Source organism: Podarcis muralis, chromosome 4, assembly GCF_964188315.1.
Source record: "Podarcis muralis chromosome 4, rPodMur119.hap1.1, whole genome shotgun sequence".
Lineage (NCBI taxonomy): Eukaryota > Metazoa > Chordata > Lepidosauria > Squamata > Lacertidae > Podarcis > Podarcis muralis.
The window spans coordinates 4,197,409-4,215,080 of NC_135658.1; the positions used below are offsets into that span (position 1 = coordinate 4,197,409).

General features: G+C 42.6%; 2 protein-coding genes across 2 annotated transcripts; both read right to left on the minus strand.

The window, feature by feature from the left end:
• Positions 1-3,340: 3,340 nt before the first annotated feature.
• LOC144327433 (uncharacterized) lies at positions 3,341-7,681 on the minus strand. Its single transcript, XM_077926771.1, has 3 exons — positions 7,676-7,681; positions 4,637-6,501; positions 3,341-3,537 (listed from the first exon to the last, which is right to left on the minus strand). The coding sequence occupies exons 1-3, from the start codon at positions 7,679-7,681 to the stop codon at positions 3,342-3,344; spliced, it is 2,067 nt and encodes a 688-aa protein (XP_077782897.1). The 3' UTR covers position 3,341.
• A 7,228-nt stretch (positions 7,682-14,909) lies between these two features.
• On the minus strand, positions 14,910-17,166 carry LOC114605040 (zinc finger and SCAN domain-containing protein 31-like). The gene is made up of 3 exons (XM_077928042.1): positions 17,020-17,166; positions 15,329-15,821; positions 14,910-15,136 (listed from the first exon to the last, which is right to left on the minus strand). Exons 2-3 carry the CDS (start codon positions 15,728-15,730, stop codon positions 14,993-14,995), a joined length of 546 nt encoding a protein of 181 aa, XP_077784168.1. The 5' UTR covers positions 15,731-15,821; positions 17,020-17,166; the 3' UTR covers positions 14,910-14,992.
• Positions 17,167-17,672: the final 506 nt, after the last annotated feature.

The following is a 17,672-nucleotide window of genomic DNA, read 5'->3' on the forward strand; positions in this document are numbered from 1 at the left end:
CCTTATATACCTTAACTGAAACCCTTACCTACCCCTCTTTTCACTTTTTCTATCTTAGACACACATTTAAGAAATGGGTACCCAAGCTTCAAAACATGAGCGGGCTCCCTCTAGGAGGAAGGCTTCACAGAAGCCATCCCAATCCCAGAGGGACCCTGACTCCCCTCTTGAATTTGTACTAACATACTGGAAATCAATACCAGGACATAGACTACTGTCCTACTACTGTCCTACATTTGGCTTTTGGCACAAGGACCCAAGCCTCAAACCCAAAAACATGGAAGAAATGTACCTTTAATTTCTTACCATACAACAGAAAAGAGGGTGTGTCACCTACAACGGAGTTGTAAGAACGATTCAGAATACAAAATGGAATACAAAAAAGGGAGGTGTGAGGAAGTCATGACAATAAGTAAATGAGTGGTAAGATAATAGAAAGAGGGATTTAGTTTTAACTACTTTTACTTTTCATTGCTATTTTTATCTTGTACTTTCTGTATTATTTTTTTACTATTTTTGTAATTTTTTTCTTGTTAGAAAATTTAATAAATATCATTTTTTTAAAAAAAGGAGAAAAGGAGAGATTTCTCTCGCTTGTCTTGTTTTTGAGAAAGCCATGCTTTCATCCTGTATGTCTGTAATGTAAAATTTTCAGATGAAGGGCAAATAAATTTTAAAAAGCATAACTGAGGATCTTGGCAAGCTGGAACATGTGCAAAGGAATGTGATTTATGTCTTTATTTAATTTGTAAACCACCCAACCCAGTGGTGCTGACTTGTATAAAATATTGGTGGAGGGCCAGGTAAGGCCCGCCTTGCACTATCAATCACAGGATGCATGCACACCATTAGAATGGCAATGCCTATAATGGCAGCGACTTTTTAAAAAAGTAATATTTTGCACCCGTAGTTCAATTTCTCAGCAGCTCTCCTTGCCCTGGAGAACACTTCTAGCATTCCATCTCCTCTACCTGTGGCATTGTTCAGCAGTGGGGAAAGTGACCTCTTCACACCGGATGTCCATTTGGTATGGCCCTTTCCAGGTTTTTTCCCGGCCCATTGTGTTTGTCTTTCATTTGTTCTCCTATGTTTGTTGCCAGTAGAAGCCACAATTCTGTGGGTACTCTAGGTGGAGTACTCTAGGTGGAGCAGAAAGCACCTAGAAGCTCCCTAGAGGTTGAAGTGCCGATCAAACTTCAGTTTTGCGCTCTATTAATTCCAATTAGCAGTACTGGGGGTGGTTCAGATTCTGGGGCAGTGCTTTTGGCCAACAGAGGGTGTCACAAGGACAGCCTACTTTCCCTTTAAAGCAAACTTGGGTCTCCAGCTGTTTTTGGACTACAACTCCCATCATCCCTAGCTAGCAGGACCAATGGGGAGGGATGATGGGAACTGTAGTCCAGCAGCTGATGGGGACCCAAGTTTGGGAAAGCCTGCTTCAAAGCAACTTTTCCATTTTGCCCGCAAAGATGGGACCTGTCCATGTTTGTATTTTCTTGTACCGTATTTTTCGCTCTATAACACGCACCTGACCATAACACGCACATCGTTTTTAAAGGAGGAAAACAAGGAAAAAAATTCTGAATGAAACAGTGGATGTATCATTTTTGTGCTTCATGCTGTGGCCACAGACATGTGATCTGATGGTGAATTTGGGGTAGCTCAATGCAAAGATCCTGAGGATCCATGTGGATCCATGCTTTTTAACCACATTTTTGCACCATTGCAGCCCCAGGCAACAGTGGGTGTGTGATTTTAGGGGGCCAGGCTGCTATGTGATCTGATGGTGAATTTGGGGTGGCCCAATGCAAAGATCCTGAGGATCCATGTGGATCCATGCTTTTTAACCACGTTTTTGCACCATTGCAGCCCCAGGCAACAGTGGGTGTGTGATTTTAGGGGGGCAGGCTGCTATGTGATCTGATGGTGAATTTGGGGTGGCCCAATGCAAAGATCCTGAGGATCCATGTGGATCCATGCTTTTTAACCACATTTTTGCACCATTGCAGCCCCAGGCAACTGTGGGTGCGTGATTTTTTTGGTGCAGGCTGTAGCCATGGACATGCTATGAGATCTGCTGGTGAATTTGGGGTGACCCAATGCAAAGATCCTGAGGATCCATGTGGATCTATGCTTTGTAACCACATTTTAAGTGGGGAACGAAGGAAAAACAAAGAAGGGACATGAGAGGGGTGTGCAGAGAAGCAGCTGGCTAAGAATGCAGGAGAGGGATTTAACGGAAGGAAAGAAAGGCAAAAGTTTCCCCCCACCCAAGCCAGCCATCTCTCTCTCTCTCCCTCTCCCTCCCTCCCTCCCTCCCCCCCCTCTCTCTCCCCCTCTCTCTCTCCCTCCCCCCCTCTCTCCCTCTCCCCCAGCAGTACCAGAGAACAGAGACGGAGCACAGAGACGACACTTTCCCCTCTGCTTGCCTGGAGGGGAGGGGCTTTCCCTGCTCTTTGTTCCGTTTGAGCAAACACAGCAACGAAACAGAGGAGGGTGGGCAGTAAGACCCTGAGGCAGAATGCAGGAAAGCTGCAACTTCCTCTTTTCAGGTTTCCCTCTCGGACACAACGCATGATTTATTTTTGCTGATTTTTGTTCCTGCGCTCCCCTAATCGGCTCCAGGGACCCCCCCCCCACATTCGCTCCATAACACGCACAGACATTTCCCCTTCCTTTCTAGGAGAAAAAATCTGCGTGTAATAGAGAGAAAAATACGGTATTTTGTTTTTCTCATGACCTTTGTGCGTTTATTTTTTTATTTTTTAAGAGGGCAAATTGAAAGAGAAATTGTATGGCAAGTTGCAGAAGAATAAAAGGTTGTGTTTGAAAAAAACACACCAAAAAGTGGGGGGTGGCATCCTTAAATATTTTATTGGGGGTGGGACAAAGACTACTAGGCCTTTAAGAGTTGGCGCCTATTCCCTACACCCACAGGTCTCAGGAATGTTACAACACAAAAACACAAAACACCATGTTAAAAGAGCATTAGATGTCAATCAACAAAAGGCCTGCTTATAAAGGTGTGGATTTAAAGGTAAAGGTAAAGGGACCCCTGACCATTAGGTCCAGTCGTGACCGACTCTGGGGTTGCAACGCTCATCTCACTTTATGAAATGTACAGCTTCTGGGTCATGTGGCCAGCAGCGCACGGAAACACCGTTTACCTTCCCGCCGGAGAGGTACCTATTTATCTACTTGCACTTTGGTGTGCTTTCAAACTGCTAGGTTGGCAGGAGCAGAGACCGAGCAATGGGAGCTCACCCCATCACAGGGATTTGAACCGCCAACCTTCTGATCGGCAAGCCCTAGGTTCTATGGTTTAACCCTTTGCCCGGCTCCTAAAGCTGTATAATGGTTTTGCCGACCTTTGTATGGATTCTTTGATGGGAAGTTAGTTTGCTGCTCTGATTGAAACTCTTTCCACATTCCACACACTGATAGAGATTCTCCCCTGTATGAATTCTTTGATGGAAAATTATACTGTGGCTGTGACTGAAGCTCTTTCCACATTCAAAGCACTGATAGGGTTTTCCCCTGTATGAATTTTTTTTAAAAAAATATTTTTTATTAAACAATTTCAGCATAACAATTTACCCACCCTCATAATCAATTACATTATTTCCCCCCTTCCCTCCCTCTCCCACCCACCATGGACTACCCTCAGCTCCCCTCCCTGATTTCTTTGCATATATTGTTTTCTGCATGTTATAAAATTGTACATATCCTTGCCTTATCTATCATGTGTTCAACTAATAAATTAATGGCTGTTTATTCAAAACCTGCCAAGGACTCCAGTTTATTTTGATGTCTTTTTAGATAGTTTGTAAAAAGTTCCCATTCTTCCTTGAAGTCACAGTTGTCCTTTTCAAACAGTTTATATGTCAATTTGGGCAATTCCGCATAGGTCACCAATTTTTCTGGCCACTGTTCTTTCATTGGGATTTCCTCATTCTTCCATCCTTCTGCGAACAAGACTCTCGCCACTGTTTTAGCATACATAAATAAATTCTTTCTTTTCCTTGGCAGGTCTTGTCCTCCAATCCCTAACAAAAATACTTCTGGGTTTTTTTTACATATGTCAATTTGAACATTTTTTTCAATTCATTATATATCATTTCCCACAATTTTTAAACTTCTCTATATTCCCACCACATGTGATTATAAGTCCCTTCTTTTTCTTTATATTTCCAACATATATCTGACCCAGTTTTATACATTTTTGCTATCAGTACTGGTGTAATATACGAACTATACATCATTTTCATATAGTTTTCTTTCAAAAGAGAACAGTCTGTAAATTTCAAATCTACTTTCCACAATTTCCCCCAGTCCTCAAATTGTATGTTATGTCCTATATCTGGTGCCCATTTGATCATGACCATTTTTTCCTCCTCATCTTTTGTTTCCTGTTCTAGCAAAATATTATACACTTTCTTCAGCTGCTTCACTTCTTCTGTAACTCCCTTTTGAAATCTAGAAAATGTATAACTAAATGCTTTCTTATTATCTTCCTTGTACATTCCATGTAATTGTTCGTAGTATAACCAACTCTGCAAATAATCTTTTATTTCCTCAGTCTTTTAATTTCCATTTCCCTTCTTGATTCTTCAGCTAATCTCTGTATGTGTGCCACGTCCCTTTCTCTCCTGTATGAATTATTTGATGGGAAGTGAGATTGGAGCTCTGACTGAAGCTCTTTCCACATTCCACACATTGATATGGTTTCTCCCCTGTATGAATTCTTTGATGGGAAGTGAGAGAGGAGCTCTGATTGAAGCTCTTTCCACATTCCCCACACTGATAGGGTTTCTCCCCTGTATGAATTCTTTGATGGGAAGTGAGATTGGAGGTCTGAGTGAAGCTCTTTCCACATTCCACACACTGATAGGGTTTCTCCTCTTTATGAATTTTTTGATGGGAAGTGAGATGGGAGCTCTGACGGAAGCTCTTTCCACATTCCACACACTGATATGGTTTCTCCCCTGTATGAATTCTTTGATGGAAAGTGAGAGAGGAGCTTTTTCTGAAGCTCTTTCCACATTGCCCACACTGATAGGGTTTCTCCCCTGTATGAATTCTTTGATGGGAAGTGAGAGAGGAGCTATCAGTGAAGCTCTTTCCACATTCCCCACACTGATAGGGTTTCTCCCCTGTATGAATTCTCTGATGGAAAGTGAGAGAGGAGCTCTGATTGAAGCTCTTTCCACATTCCACACACTGATAGGGTTTCTCCCCTGTATGAATTCTCTGATGCTTGGTGAGATCAGAGCTCATCCTGAACCTCTTTCCACATTCCATGCACTGATAGGGTCTCTCCCCTGTATGAATTCTCTGATGCTTAGTGAGATCAGAGCTTTTTCTGAAGCTCTTTCCACATTCCCCACACTGATAGGGTTTCTCCCCTGTATGAATTCTTTGATGGGAAGTGAGAGAGGAGCTATCAGTGAAGCTCTTTCCACATTCCCCACACTGATAGGGTTTCTCCCCTGTATGAATTCTTTGATGGAAAGTGAGAGAGGAGCTCTGATTGAAGCTCTTTCCACATTCCACACACTGATAGGGTTTCTCCCCTGTATGAATTCTCTGGTGCTTGGCGAGATCAGAGCTCATCCTGAACCTCTTTCCACATTCCATGCACTGATAGGGTCTCTCCCCTGTATGAATTCTTTGATGGGAAGTGAGAGAGGAGTTATGAGTGTAGCTCTTTCCACATTCCACACACTGATAGGGTTTCTCCCCTGTATGAATTCTTTGATGGAAAGTGAGAGAGGAGCTTTTTCTGAAGCTCTTTCCACATTGCCCACACTGATAGGTTTTCTCCCCTGTATGAATTCTTTGATGGGAAGTGAGAGAGGAGCTATCAGTGAAGCTCTTTCCACATTCCCCACACTGATAGGGTTTCTCCCCTGTATGAATTCTTTGATGGAAAGTGAGAGAGGAGCTCTGATTGAAGCTCTTTCCACATTCCACACACTGATAGGGTTTCTCTCCTGTATGAATTCTCTGATGCTTGGTGAGATCAGAGCTCATCCTGAACCTCTTTCCACATTCCATGCACTGATAGGGTCTCTCCCCTGTATGAATTCTTTGATGGGAAGTGAGAGAGGAGTTATGAGTGTAGCTCTTTCCACATTCCACACACTGATAGGGTTTCTCCCCTGTATGAATTCTTTGATGGGAAGTGAGATGGGCACTCTGACTGAAGCTCTTTCCACATTCTGCACACTGATAGGGTTTCTCCCCTGTATGAATTATTTGATGGGAACTGAGATGGGAGCTGTGACTGAAGCTCTTTCCACATTCCACACACTGATAGGGTTTCTCCCCTGTATAAATTATTTGATGGGAACTGAGATGGGAGCTGTGACTGAAGCTCTTTCCACATTCCACACACTGGTAGGGCTTCTCCCCTGTATGAATTATTTGATCGGAAGTGAGATTGGAACTCTTTCCACATTCCACACACTGATACGGTTTCTCCCGTGTATGAATTCTTTGCTGGGAAATGAGATGGGAGCTCTGACGGAAGCTCTTTCCACATTCCATGCACTGATAGAGTTTCTTTCCAATGAAATTTTGTTCATGGGAAGTGGAATGGGAGCTCTGACTGCAGTTTTTTCCATACTCCAAATTTTTATGTGGCGTCTCCTCCCTCGGGATTTTGTCGTGGTCACCTTTGTTCTCGATTTCCAATTCATCACAATCTGCAATGGAAACAAAAAGGGATTAGAGCCTTCAGGAACAAATGGAGAAGAACTGAAGGTAATTGGGTGTGTGTTCATTACCTGTGTTGTTTGTTTATTATAAGATTCTGATGAGTTGTTGAATGTTGCTTTATTTGATATACAGTAGTGGTCAAAATTGTGGAAGCCTTTTAGAAAAAAGTGTATTTCAGAGGTTTGATGGCTCAAAACACCACTTCTTTTGGAGTAATATCATAAAATTATATATCAATGGAAAGATAATTTAATCAAGAAAGCAATCCAACAAAGTTTCTTCAATTACCTGTATTTTATCAAACGTTATAGCCAAATAACCAAAAATAGAAGCACAACTTGCTTTGGTTGACATTTTCAGTGTTATGTGATTGCTATCAAGTTAGTTCGTTTTTTGTGTTCTTTCATTTAGTGAGGTTGTAAAACATAATAAAATTATAGAAATGGCACAAAGCGTTGACTGGTCACCCAGAAAGCGATGTAAGATTGTACTATTAGGTGAACAAGGCTACAGTTATGAAGAAATTAGATGAATGATTATGAAAAACATAACCAAAGCTGCCCTTTCTATATTTTTGAAGAGGTATAAGGAGACTCAGTCACTACAAAATCAGACTGGTTAAGGCAGGAAAAGGTCACAAAGGCAAGTGACGATTGAAGAATGAAGAATGGAGAGACTGTCCCTACATGACAGAAAAAAATCATCTGGGTGTATACAAGATGACATGGTGCAATGTAATGTGAAGTTAAGTGCAAGGACTGGTCTAAATGTTAGAATTATAAGGAAAAAGCCATTGTTATCTCTCAAGCAAAGGTTGAAAAGATTAAACCCATGTTAACTGGACAGTGGAACAATGGGACAGTGTTATTTGGAGCGATGAGACCCAAATCTCCTTGCTTGGTAGTGATGGCATGAAACATGCAAGGAGAAGAATCAGAGAACATTTACATCCTACTTGCATTACACCGACTGTGAAACACCCGGAAACAGTAGATCCTTGACTTACGTACGGCTCTACTTTTGTACCATTCCAGTTATGACCTTCAGTAGGCGCTTCAACTTATGAACTTTCCTCTAAAGACAGAGGTCTTGCCAGCAGCCCGGAGCTCGCCCGGCCGGCTGCAGGGCAGCGATGGAACCTTTGCCACCGGGGAGAGGCCTTCAGTTTACTGGCACTCTCCCTGCCAGCTGCAGAGCAGCGCTGAGGCCTCTGCTGCTGGGGAGAGGGCCCCCATCCCACCCTTGAATCTGTGGAAGAGGTGCTGCCTGCAAGAGGCATAGCAGGGCGCACTGCAGCCCCAAACCCTGCCGAGAAACCAACCTGAGGAAGTCTAGAGAAGAACCTGGCCTGGCCAAAGTGAATCAGCTCTTTACTGACCCTTGCTCTACCACCAGCTTGTAGCCAGATAAGCCCACCCATCCACAGTGCACGTAAGGGGGAAAAAACGTTAATTTTTTTCATCAACAATACTGTCTTATTTATTTTATTGTACAGTACATTGGTTATTGCCTTCATTTTATGGATCTATGGTCTTGTTAGAGAGTAAAATCCATGTTAAATTGCTGTTTTGGGGTATTATTCATCATCTAGAATGGATCAATTCACTTTTCCATTACTTTCTACGGAAAAGGGTGCCTCTACTTATGTACGTTTCTGGTTATGACCAGACCTCTGGAACGGATTATGGTTGTAAGTAAAGCTTCCACTGTAGTTTGATGACCTGGGGTTGTATGACAGCAAAAGTGTGGGCAGAATTTGAATCATTAATGGGAATGTAGAGCCCAAACTGAAGCATTCCACAAGTGATCTTTTCCCAGATACTGAAGCATTTCTATATATATTTATACAAATCTTTCTTTCTTTCCTTCCTTCCTTCCTTTCTTTCTTTCTTTCTTATTTCAACAGGATTCAGTTCCATGAATGTTCCATGCTGTGTGCAAAAGGTGCTTTAAAGATAATCCTATTGCACTGCTGGAATGGCTTGGGAATAGCCCAAACATTAACCCAATCAGAAATCTATGGCGCCAGCTGTGGCGTTCGTACGGAGCCCCCAGTCATCTCATGGACTATTGACCCGTACACCACTAATCCGCTGCCACCAACCAGTTGGCCAGTTAAAGCAAAATGGAATCCAGCATAGATGGGAATCTCCAGAAGGATTTCCTTCAATTACAAAGACAAGAGGTTCAAACTAAGTAGCCTTCAGAATCTGGAAAAATTCTCCAGAAGATATGATAAAGAGTTGGGAAAAGTGGAGAAGGTAAGACCAGGACGGGACCAGTCTGAAGAGGAGAAAAGGAGAGGGGAAGAAGAGGAAGAGGAAGAAGAGGAGAAAGAAGAGAAAGAAGAGGATAATAATAACAAGGACCCCTAAGTTTGATAGTAGACTTAAACAAACCAGAAAAAGGCTCTGAAAATACTTTCATAGAATGTGAATGGACTTAAAAATAAAAATAAAAGGCAGGCACAAAATCGAACATGTCTTGATTAAACGGAATTTAGATATAACCTGTTTACAGGAAACACATGTCAGAAGGAAACATAAGAGGGTTTTAAGTAATAAAAGATTGGGGAGATACTTTATTGCCTCAGACACAAACAAGAAAAGAGGGGTTGTATTGTATATAAAGGAGAAATATGACCCAAAATTAATTTATAAAGATGAGGAGGGGAAAGTGCTGATAGTGCATATTACGTTCCAGGGGGGAAAGGTAATCATTGTGGGAATCTATGCACCCAATGACACAAAAGCCGACTTTTATTCGAAGCTCAATGGAACATTATCAGAATTTTTGGATCAGAGAGTGATAGTAATGGGGAATTTCAACGGTGTGGTTATTCCAGATTTGGATAGATCAACGACAAGGCGAGACACAAATGAAGGTAAACTACCAAAAACATATTTTGATATATCAGACACTATGGGGCTAACAGATATTTGGAGACTTAGAAATCCCACAACAAAACAGTTCACATTCATTTCAGATCCAAATCAAAGCTTTGCTAGAAAAAATTACATTTGGACTTCTAAAGAATTGGTGCCAAGAATTTCCAAAATTGAGATTCTCCCAAGGACATTATCAGAACATAATTCGTTATATTTGGAGTTAAAAGGAAAATACCTTTTATCATTCAGATGGAAGATGAATGAAAGTTTATTCAATGACCAAAAGATAGTATATTGGGCAAAAGTAGAATTTAAACAAAGGAACACCCATTGAAACAGTATGGGATGCAAGCAAATTTGTAATGAGAGGATTCCTGATCCAAAAGAACAGTTTTCAGAAAAGAGGAAGGGAGAAGAAGAAAGAAGAAATCCTGTCCCATCTCATGGAGAATGAGAGACTGCTCACAATAAAACCAAAAGATGAGCTAATAAGACAAAATATTAAATTGTTGTAGACTCAGTTCTTCTCTATGTTGGTGAGTCAGGATGTAGAGTGGAAAACGAAAACAATGAGACAAAGGAATTTTGAATCTGCCAACAAAACTGGAAAATTATTGGCATGGCAATTAAAGGCAAGACAAAAACAAAACACAATTTGTAAGATAAGAGAGGCAGAAAAGATAATTGAAGACCCCAAAGAAATTAGAAAGACCTTTCTGAAATTTTATAAAGATTTGTATAAGAAAGAGAAAGAAGATGGTAAGAAAACAGAAAATTATATACAAAGCCATCAATTACAGCAGATCCCCCCAGGAGAAAAGGAACAATTAAACCAGATAATTACAGAACAAGAAATTGAGAAGGCGATAAAGAGAATGAAGATAGGGAAAGCTCCAGGCCCTGACGGCATTCCGGCAAAATATTATAAGACACTATGTGGACCATTATTACCTGTGCTGTGTGAGGTTATGAATAACATTTTGAAGGAAGGGAAAATTCCAAATACCTGGAAAGAGGCGTACATCAGTTTAATCCCAAAGAAAGATACAGATGGTTTGAGTGTTAAAAATTATAGACCTATTTCCTTATTGAACAATGACTATAAATTATTTGTGGATGTGCTGGCCAACAGATTAAAAAAACTTTTAAAGGAAGTAATACATAAAGATCAAGCTGGTTTCCTACTAGGGCGACAACTGAAGGACATTATTAGGAACATAGTGACTATAATTGAGTACTTGGGAGTCTAGAAATGATAAACAAGCGGCCTTGGTGTTCATTGATGCGGAGAAAGCATTTGATAATGTTTCATGGCGGTTTATGAAAGAAAACCTAAAAACAATGGGAATAGGAGAAATGTTTTTGAAAGGTATTGAGGCTATATACTCAGAACAAAAAGCCAAACTTATTATAAATAATAATTTGTCTGACAACTTTGAAATCTCTAAAGGTACCAGGCAGGGTGTCCTTTGTCGCTCCTGTTGTTTATTACAGTTTTGGAGGTATTAAACAAGAATTTGAGAGAAGTGTCAGAAATCAGAGGTATTAAGGTGGGATCGAAAGAGTTTAAAGTAACAAGGTTTGCTGATGATTTAGTTTTAACATTAGAAGACCCAAAAACAGTGTACAAAAAGCCCTAGAGAAAATGGAGGAATTTGGAAAAGTTGCAGGATTTAAACTCAATAGAAATAAGACCAAAATGCTAGTAAAAAATATGAATAAAGAAGAGACAGAGGAATTGCAACACAGGACAGGAATTATGGTGGTTAAGAAAGTGAAATACCTTGGAATTTGGTTGACAACAAAAAATATAAATTTGTATAAAGATAATTATGAAACCACATGGAGAGAGATTAAGAAGGATTAAGAAATTTGGAACAAGTTGAAATTATCCTTTTTGGGCAGAATATTGGTGATTAAGATGAACGTTTTACCTAGAATGCTATTCTTATTCCAAACAATTCCAGTGATTAAAAGGACAGGACAATGTAGAGAATGGCAAAAAATAGTGTCAAGATTTGTCTGGCAGGGAAAGAAGCCGAGGATCAAAATGAAAATGTTGATAGATGAAAAAGAAAGAGGTGGATTTGCTTTACCAGGTATGAATCTCTATTATGAAGCATCCTGTCTCGTATTGTTAAAGGAATGGATAACATTGGAAAATACGGACCTATTGGATTTAGAAGGTCATGACAACAGGTATGGGTGGCACTCGTACCTGTGGTATGATAAGGTAAAAGTAAAGGTTTTTTAAACCATGTGATCAGAAGGTCAATTTATGAACTATGGGAAAGAAACAAGAATTTAATGCAAAGGAAAACCCCACGGTGCATATCACCAATAGAGGTATTGACAGTTAAAAAAGTAAATATGAGGAAATTATTAGAAAAACGGAACAAGGGTTAAAACGTAAACCATATGATCAAACGGAAGGCATGTTTACAGGTTGGTTGCAATACCATCAGGTGAATGATATATTGAGTGAGGATAAAAGGAAAGCTGGGTTTCAGGATAAAAATCAAGATTTCAATTAGAATTAGTGGAAGGCAGAGGTAGAATACTATCTAGGATATATGATTTGTTATTAGAATGGTTTCAAAAGTTGAAGAGGTGAAAGAAGGAATGATAAAATGGGATATAGATTTTAGGCATACTATTGAACTGGCGGCATTTGACACCAGTAAAACTGGCGAAAATGTATAGGATGAGGGATAAGAAATGCTGGAAATGTAAAAAGGTGGATGGAGACTTCTATCATATATGGTGGACTTGTGATAAAGTCAAGAATTTTTGGGAGTTGATCTATAATGAACTTAAGAAAGTACTTAAATATACCTTTCCCAAAAAACCAGAGGCTTTTTTGTTGGGTTTGATGGGGAAGGAGGTTAAGAAAACAGACCAAAGGCTATTTATGTACGCCACAGCTGCGGCAAGGAATATATTGGCCCCAAACTGGAAATTACAATAAGTTCCCACCATTGTGGAGTAGCAGACGAAAATGATGAACTACACGGAATTAGCCAAACTGACTGGCAGGATTCGGGATCAGGACGATCAGAGATTTCAGGAAAGTTGGAGTAAATGTACTGTGTACTTAAAGGATAATTGTAAAAGATTTAAAAACACTGGCAGGATTGAAATAACTCCTACAATGTATAAGACAGATACAAGGGCAAAAATTAAAATACGCGACTGGAGAAAATAAGGGATACCTGCTGAAGGGAAGGAGGGAAGTCGCAAGCTCGGCAGAGCTAAAAGTATATATGTGATTTAATGTATTGTAAAATGACTGTGTAAAGAAAACAATAAAAATTGATTGGTAAAAAAATAAAAATAAAGTTAATGTTCTTTTTATATGGGATCAGATTATAATTATTTATGTTTCATGTTTATATATATGTTGGAAGCCGCCCAGAATGGCTGGAGGAACCCAGCCAGATGGGCAGGGTAGAAATAAAAATTATTATTATTACTACAGTGGTACCTCGATTTAAGAACAGTCCTCTTCCGGAAAATTTTAAGTTTCTTATTATTATTGTTGTTGTTCTTCTTATTATTATTATTAAGTTTGTAAACCGAGGTACCACTGTATTAATATCATCATCATCATCATCATCATCATCACCGCTACGTTTCCTGAGATTCAGTAAGTCTAGTTCTTCTCTGGGATGAATTTTGTTTGGCCCAGTCATGGCATCCCCTCCATCTCCAATGTCACTCGTCTCTTTGGTCAATCCAAGACTGACAGGAGCAAAAGCAGAAAACCTGAAGCTACTTATCTTTCTGAAGCTGACATTGAATATGGCCTGGGCAGTGAAGACCAGCCCAATCGTGGCAGAAAAAGGAATAATCTGAGGAAGATTGTTCAATAATCTGAGGAAGATTGTTCAAAGAGAAAACTGTAAGTTACTCTTTATTGTGGGGGTGTTAGGTTCCCAGGTGTTATAGGGGTCTCTGTTGAGCTCTGTGAAAATATATGAGGTTGGTCACATAGAGGTATTTTTGGAATTTTGAGGCAGATATAACAATCCCACAGGGAGCCTTACCAAGAGAGGCCACGATTCCACGATTCTCCTCCATGACGTCCTTATGCAGAGCTCTCTGGTCAGGATCCAGCAACGCCCACTCCTCGTCCGTGAAACGAACAGCGACATCTTCAAAGCACACTGGACCCTAAAAGAAAAAGGGAAATGTCCTCCTCTGAGACAGCAGAAATATGATCTGCTCCACAATGCTCTGTTGTTTCCTTCCTGTTAATTGCGGTGTTGTTTCAATAGGATTGCTTTGCTGCACATTTTATTTATGGATGCTTATTTTAATATGCATTTTAATCATCGGAATTCATCTTGGTGCAAATAGGTGGTACTCCACCTTGTGTTTTCCACATTATTCTGCCTATGCAAGCATTCTAGTTTCCCTGATGGAAGGGTCCACTTTCTCCTCTCCTTGTGAGGTGTTCTGGGAAGGTTCCTTCCCAATGCCCTAGAGCCAAATTCAAGGGGTTCATGGGGACATGGGGAGGGAAAGGAATGGGGGGGGGGCTGGTTAGGTGAATCCAGGCCGCTATTTGTTCTCATTTGTCCACTGCTTAGAAACCAATTTTTGCTTTCAGTGATCAGTCTAGAAATAAAATAAGCCTCTTTTGGATGGCCATCTGTCTTGGATGATCTAGCAGAGATTCCTGCAATGCAGGGGGTCTCCTGGCTCTGAGAGACAAGCGGGGAGGGTGGCTTCTGGCAAAAGGCTCCTCCTTCTCCTGACTCACCTCAGCCTCTCGACCTTCCTCTCCCACTCGCCTCCTTCCTCTTCTGCCTCTGATTCTGCACTGCATTCTGCCACAGAGTCTCCCAGCTCACTAAGCCCTGTTACCATTCCAGCTTCTGACACCTCCTCTTCCCAGGCTTCTCCCTCTTCTCCCTCTGACCGCTCATCCTTCCTCCACCTCCACTCCTTGGGCTCTGAGCCGTCTTCCCTTCCTGGTTCCCCGGCTGTTTCCTCCCACCATTCCTCTGTGCCTAAACAGTCCATGACATTGCTCCATCCCTCGGCCTCTGTCCCCACAAGGCAGCTTCCCCTGACCTGATCTGGTTCCACAGCCTCTGCTTCCCTTCTGCCCCCATGAAAAGGCGGATAAGGAGGTCTTGCCGGCATCATTCTGTCACCTGCAAGAGAGAAAAGGTAAGCAGGACGCCAGGAGTGCCTACATCTCTCACAGGTGAAACAGGGCATCTCTAACTGCAGGTGGGCCTTTGAGAAAGCCTTACCTGCTGAGAGCATTTAGACGTTTGTGCCCATTTAATATGTTTGTTGTGCAGAAATACATCTCCCCTCCTCTGGATTATTGTTCCCAACTGTCTCCCCCCAAAACAAGATGAAAAGAACCCTCAGATGAGTTGGAAAACCAACAGAATGAGACCAAACAGAGAAAAACCACCTTCCTCCTTACCTAGTGGCCTCTCTCTGGTGTCCAACGGAGGCCTCTCTGCCTCACAGGAATCCAGGTCCATTTCTGCAAAGAGATCCTTTCCCTGAGAAAGAAACAAGGATTCAAATCAGAGAATGGGGAGAAATACTAGAAAGAGAATGACAAAGACTTGAAGGGTGCGAGATCTCATTCCATGGATGCTTTCCTAGAAAATGGGCCATCAGCAGACCATTATGGGATGTTCTCTGTCCTGTTTGGAGCCCCTTGGGAGTATCCAGAGGAAAGTCTCTCTCACCTGCTTTCTCTCCTCTGCCTGACTCAGGAGGAAACCTTCAGCCAGGGCCACCGCCTGGGAACTGGTTTCCGCTCCACAGTCCCTCACCCAGCTCTCCATCTCCAGGGGAAGGACAGCCAGGAACTGCTCCAAGATCACCAAGTCCAGCATCTCAGCTTTCGTGTGCCTTTCTGGCTCCAGCCACTGGTGGCAAAAGTGGTAGAGTCGGCTGCAAATCTCTCGGGGTCCTTTGGCCTCCTGGCAGCAGAACTGCCTCAACTGCTGGCTCTGCACCTCTGAGTGGAGGGTGTCCTCCTCACCCAGGATCTTCTGCACTGGGTTTTCCCAGAATCCCCCACTGCTTCCAGTTTGGCTACCATGGCCTCTTCCTGTTCCAGGGCCAGCCGAGTCTTGCTCATCCATCTGTGCTCTCAGGAAGCCTCTGAGAGATCGGAAGGAACCCTTTGGTCTTCTGCCAAGTTCTGTCCGTCTTAATGAGAAGCTCTAGCAAATCCTACAAAGCAAATACATTATTCTGTTACAGAATATGTAGGACAGGGGGGGAAATGGTTCCCTGAGTCTTGCTGGGAACCAGGGCTGGACTTCACCGCATCCCATACCATGAGCTATCTTTTTGAAAAGGATGAGGAGAAGAAGAAATAAGTCTCTAGCCTTCAAGCAATGCAAAATGTGGAGGCAACTGAAGGGATTTCTGTGAGATTAATCATCCTGGTTTCTACTTCCGGCCTATCAATGCATGAAGTCAGAAGTGACTGACAAGGGAGTCATTTGTATCTTGTGAAAAATGGATGCTTGGCTCTAGTGGGGGTCCTCACCCGGGGGTCCTCAGGAGTTGCTCCCCCCCAACTCCCCTCCTTCTGTCTTCTTTTCTTACACTTGGACTCTCTGCCGCTCTCCAGACTGACCCCTGGGGTGGGGTCCCTTTTTCTTTGCTCTGAGGGCCAGATATGTTTCTGGCCAACCCCCTGAGGGCCAAGTGGGCGGGGCCAAAGACACCTCCCTTGAAATATAAGCGGGAAATTTTTTATTCTATTATTATTATTATTATTATTAACACACAGCCACTGATGCAAAGGTCCCTGGAGGCTCAGGGAGTAGCAGCGCCCATTTCCGGCTGCTTTGCCAGCAACAATCCCTTTGGGAGAGAGAGGATGTGGTCCTGGGATGCCCTGCTCTGGGTGCGAGGGGATTGCTGCAGTGGCCTCCGTGGGGAGCTGCCCTGGGAGACGCTGGGAAACTGGTCCCCAATGCAGCAGCCAGACTCTGGGCTGGGATCCCTCTCTTTATTCCTGGCCTCCCTCTCCCACCTTAACTTCCTTCCTCCCTCCCCGCTGTTTTTTTTTTTTTGGAGGGGGGGCTAGTCCACCTCCTCGTCCAGCTTTGGAAAACCATTTGCAGATGTTTCCTCTGTTGTGCAATGAGGCTGAGCGACGTCACGCAGAGTTAAAGTCCCAGGGACTCCTTTGTTTTAAAAAGGGAGATTTCGTGGGAGTCAGGGATCCTCTGATCTGCAGGAAGGAGAGCGTGGCAGACCTGGCCCCTCCCTGGCAGGACCCTCTCCTCCCTGACTTGGGGTCCCCCCCCCCACATGAGCAGATCAGGGCCCCCCAGGCCTCCTCCCCTGCTGCAACCCTGGGACCCCCCCCCGTCTCCCCACTGCACCCTCTGGGGGGGGGAGAGAGGAGACTCACCAGATCCCAGGAGGGGGCTGCGATTCGGCCCTTGCAGGAGAGACACCAAAGCAGGAAAGGACTGGGGAGGGAGGGGCCTTGGCTCTGGAGGACCTGCCCCCCCTTGCTTCCTGGCCTCTCTAGGAAGGCAGCTCGGTTCCCTTTAACCCTTGCCAAGCTGAGTCCACCCAGCTCAGCCCTCTCTCGCTTGGCAGAACCTCATATTTCTATTATTTTTTATGGATTTCGGGGGGGGGGGGCTTTTGGTTGGACTCTGAGCATCTCCCTCCCTTAAAGAATTTGAGGTGATGCATCATTTGTCTACTTTTAATATGTTCTATGTTTTAAACGTTCCTGAGAGATCTTCATGAAGGGTGGTATATCAATGTAAAAAATAATAACAACCACCATCCTTTTTTAGTCCATTGAATTAGCAAGTAAGCATTTCTGGAAGGGAAAATTGCATACTATTGCATGTTTGCATAGGAACATGCATAAGAAAGTTTTGGTTATTCATGATGAGAATATGATTTATTTTCAACTTCGCTTGGTACCTCCTTGGCAGCCAGTGCAATTATTTCTGTGTTGCAAAATATGAGTCAGCTATATCAGAAGCAACACGATGGCCAAAAATAATTACAATGTGAAAAACTTTATAGGAATAATTCAAAATA

Coding starts and splice junctions, on each gene's coding strand:
- LOC114605040 (XM_077928042.1), bottom strand. CDS start 15,730: ATGGATGAGCAAGACTCGGCTGGCCCTGGAACAGGAAGAGGCCATGGT. Junction 15,137..15,328: donor AGGCAGAGGAGAGAAAGCAG/GTGAGAGAGACT, acceptor TTTCTTTCTCAG/GGAAAGGATCTCTTTGCAGA.
- LOC144327433 (XM_077926771.1), bottom strand. Junction 3,538..4,636: donor CATACAGGAGAGAAAGGGAC/GTGGCACACATA, acceptor AAATTCATACAG/GGGAAAACCCTATCAGTGCT.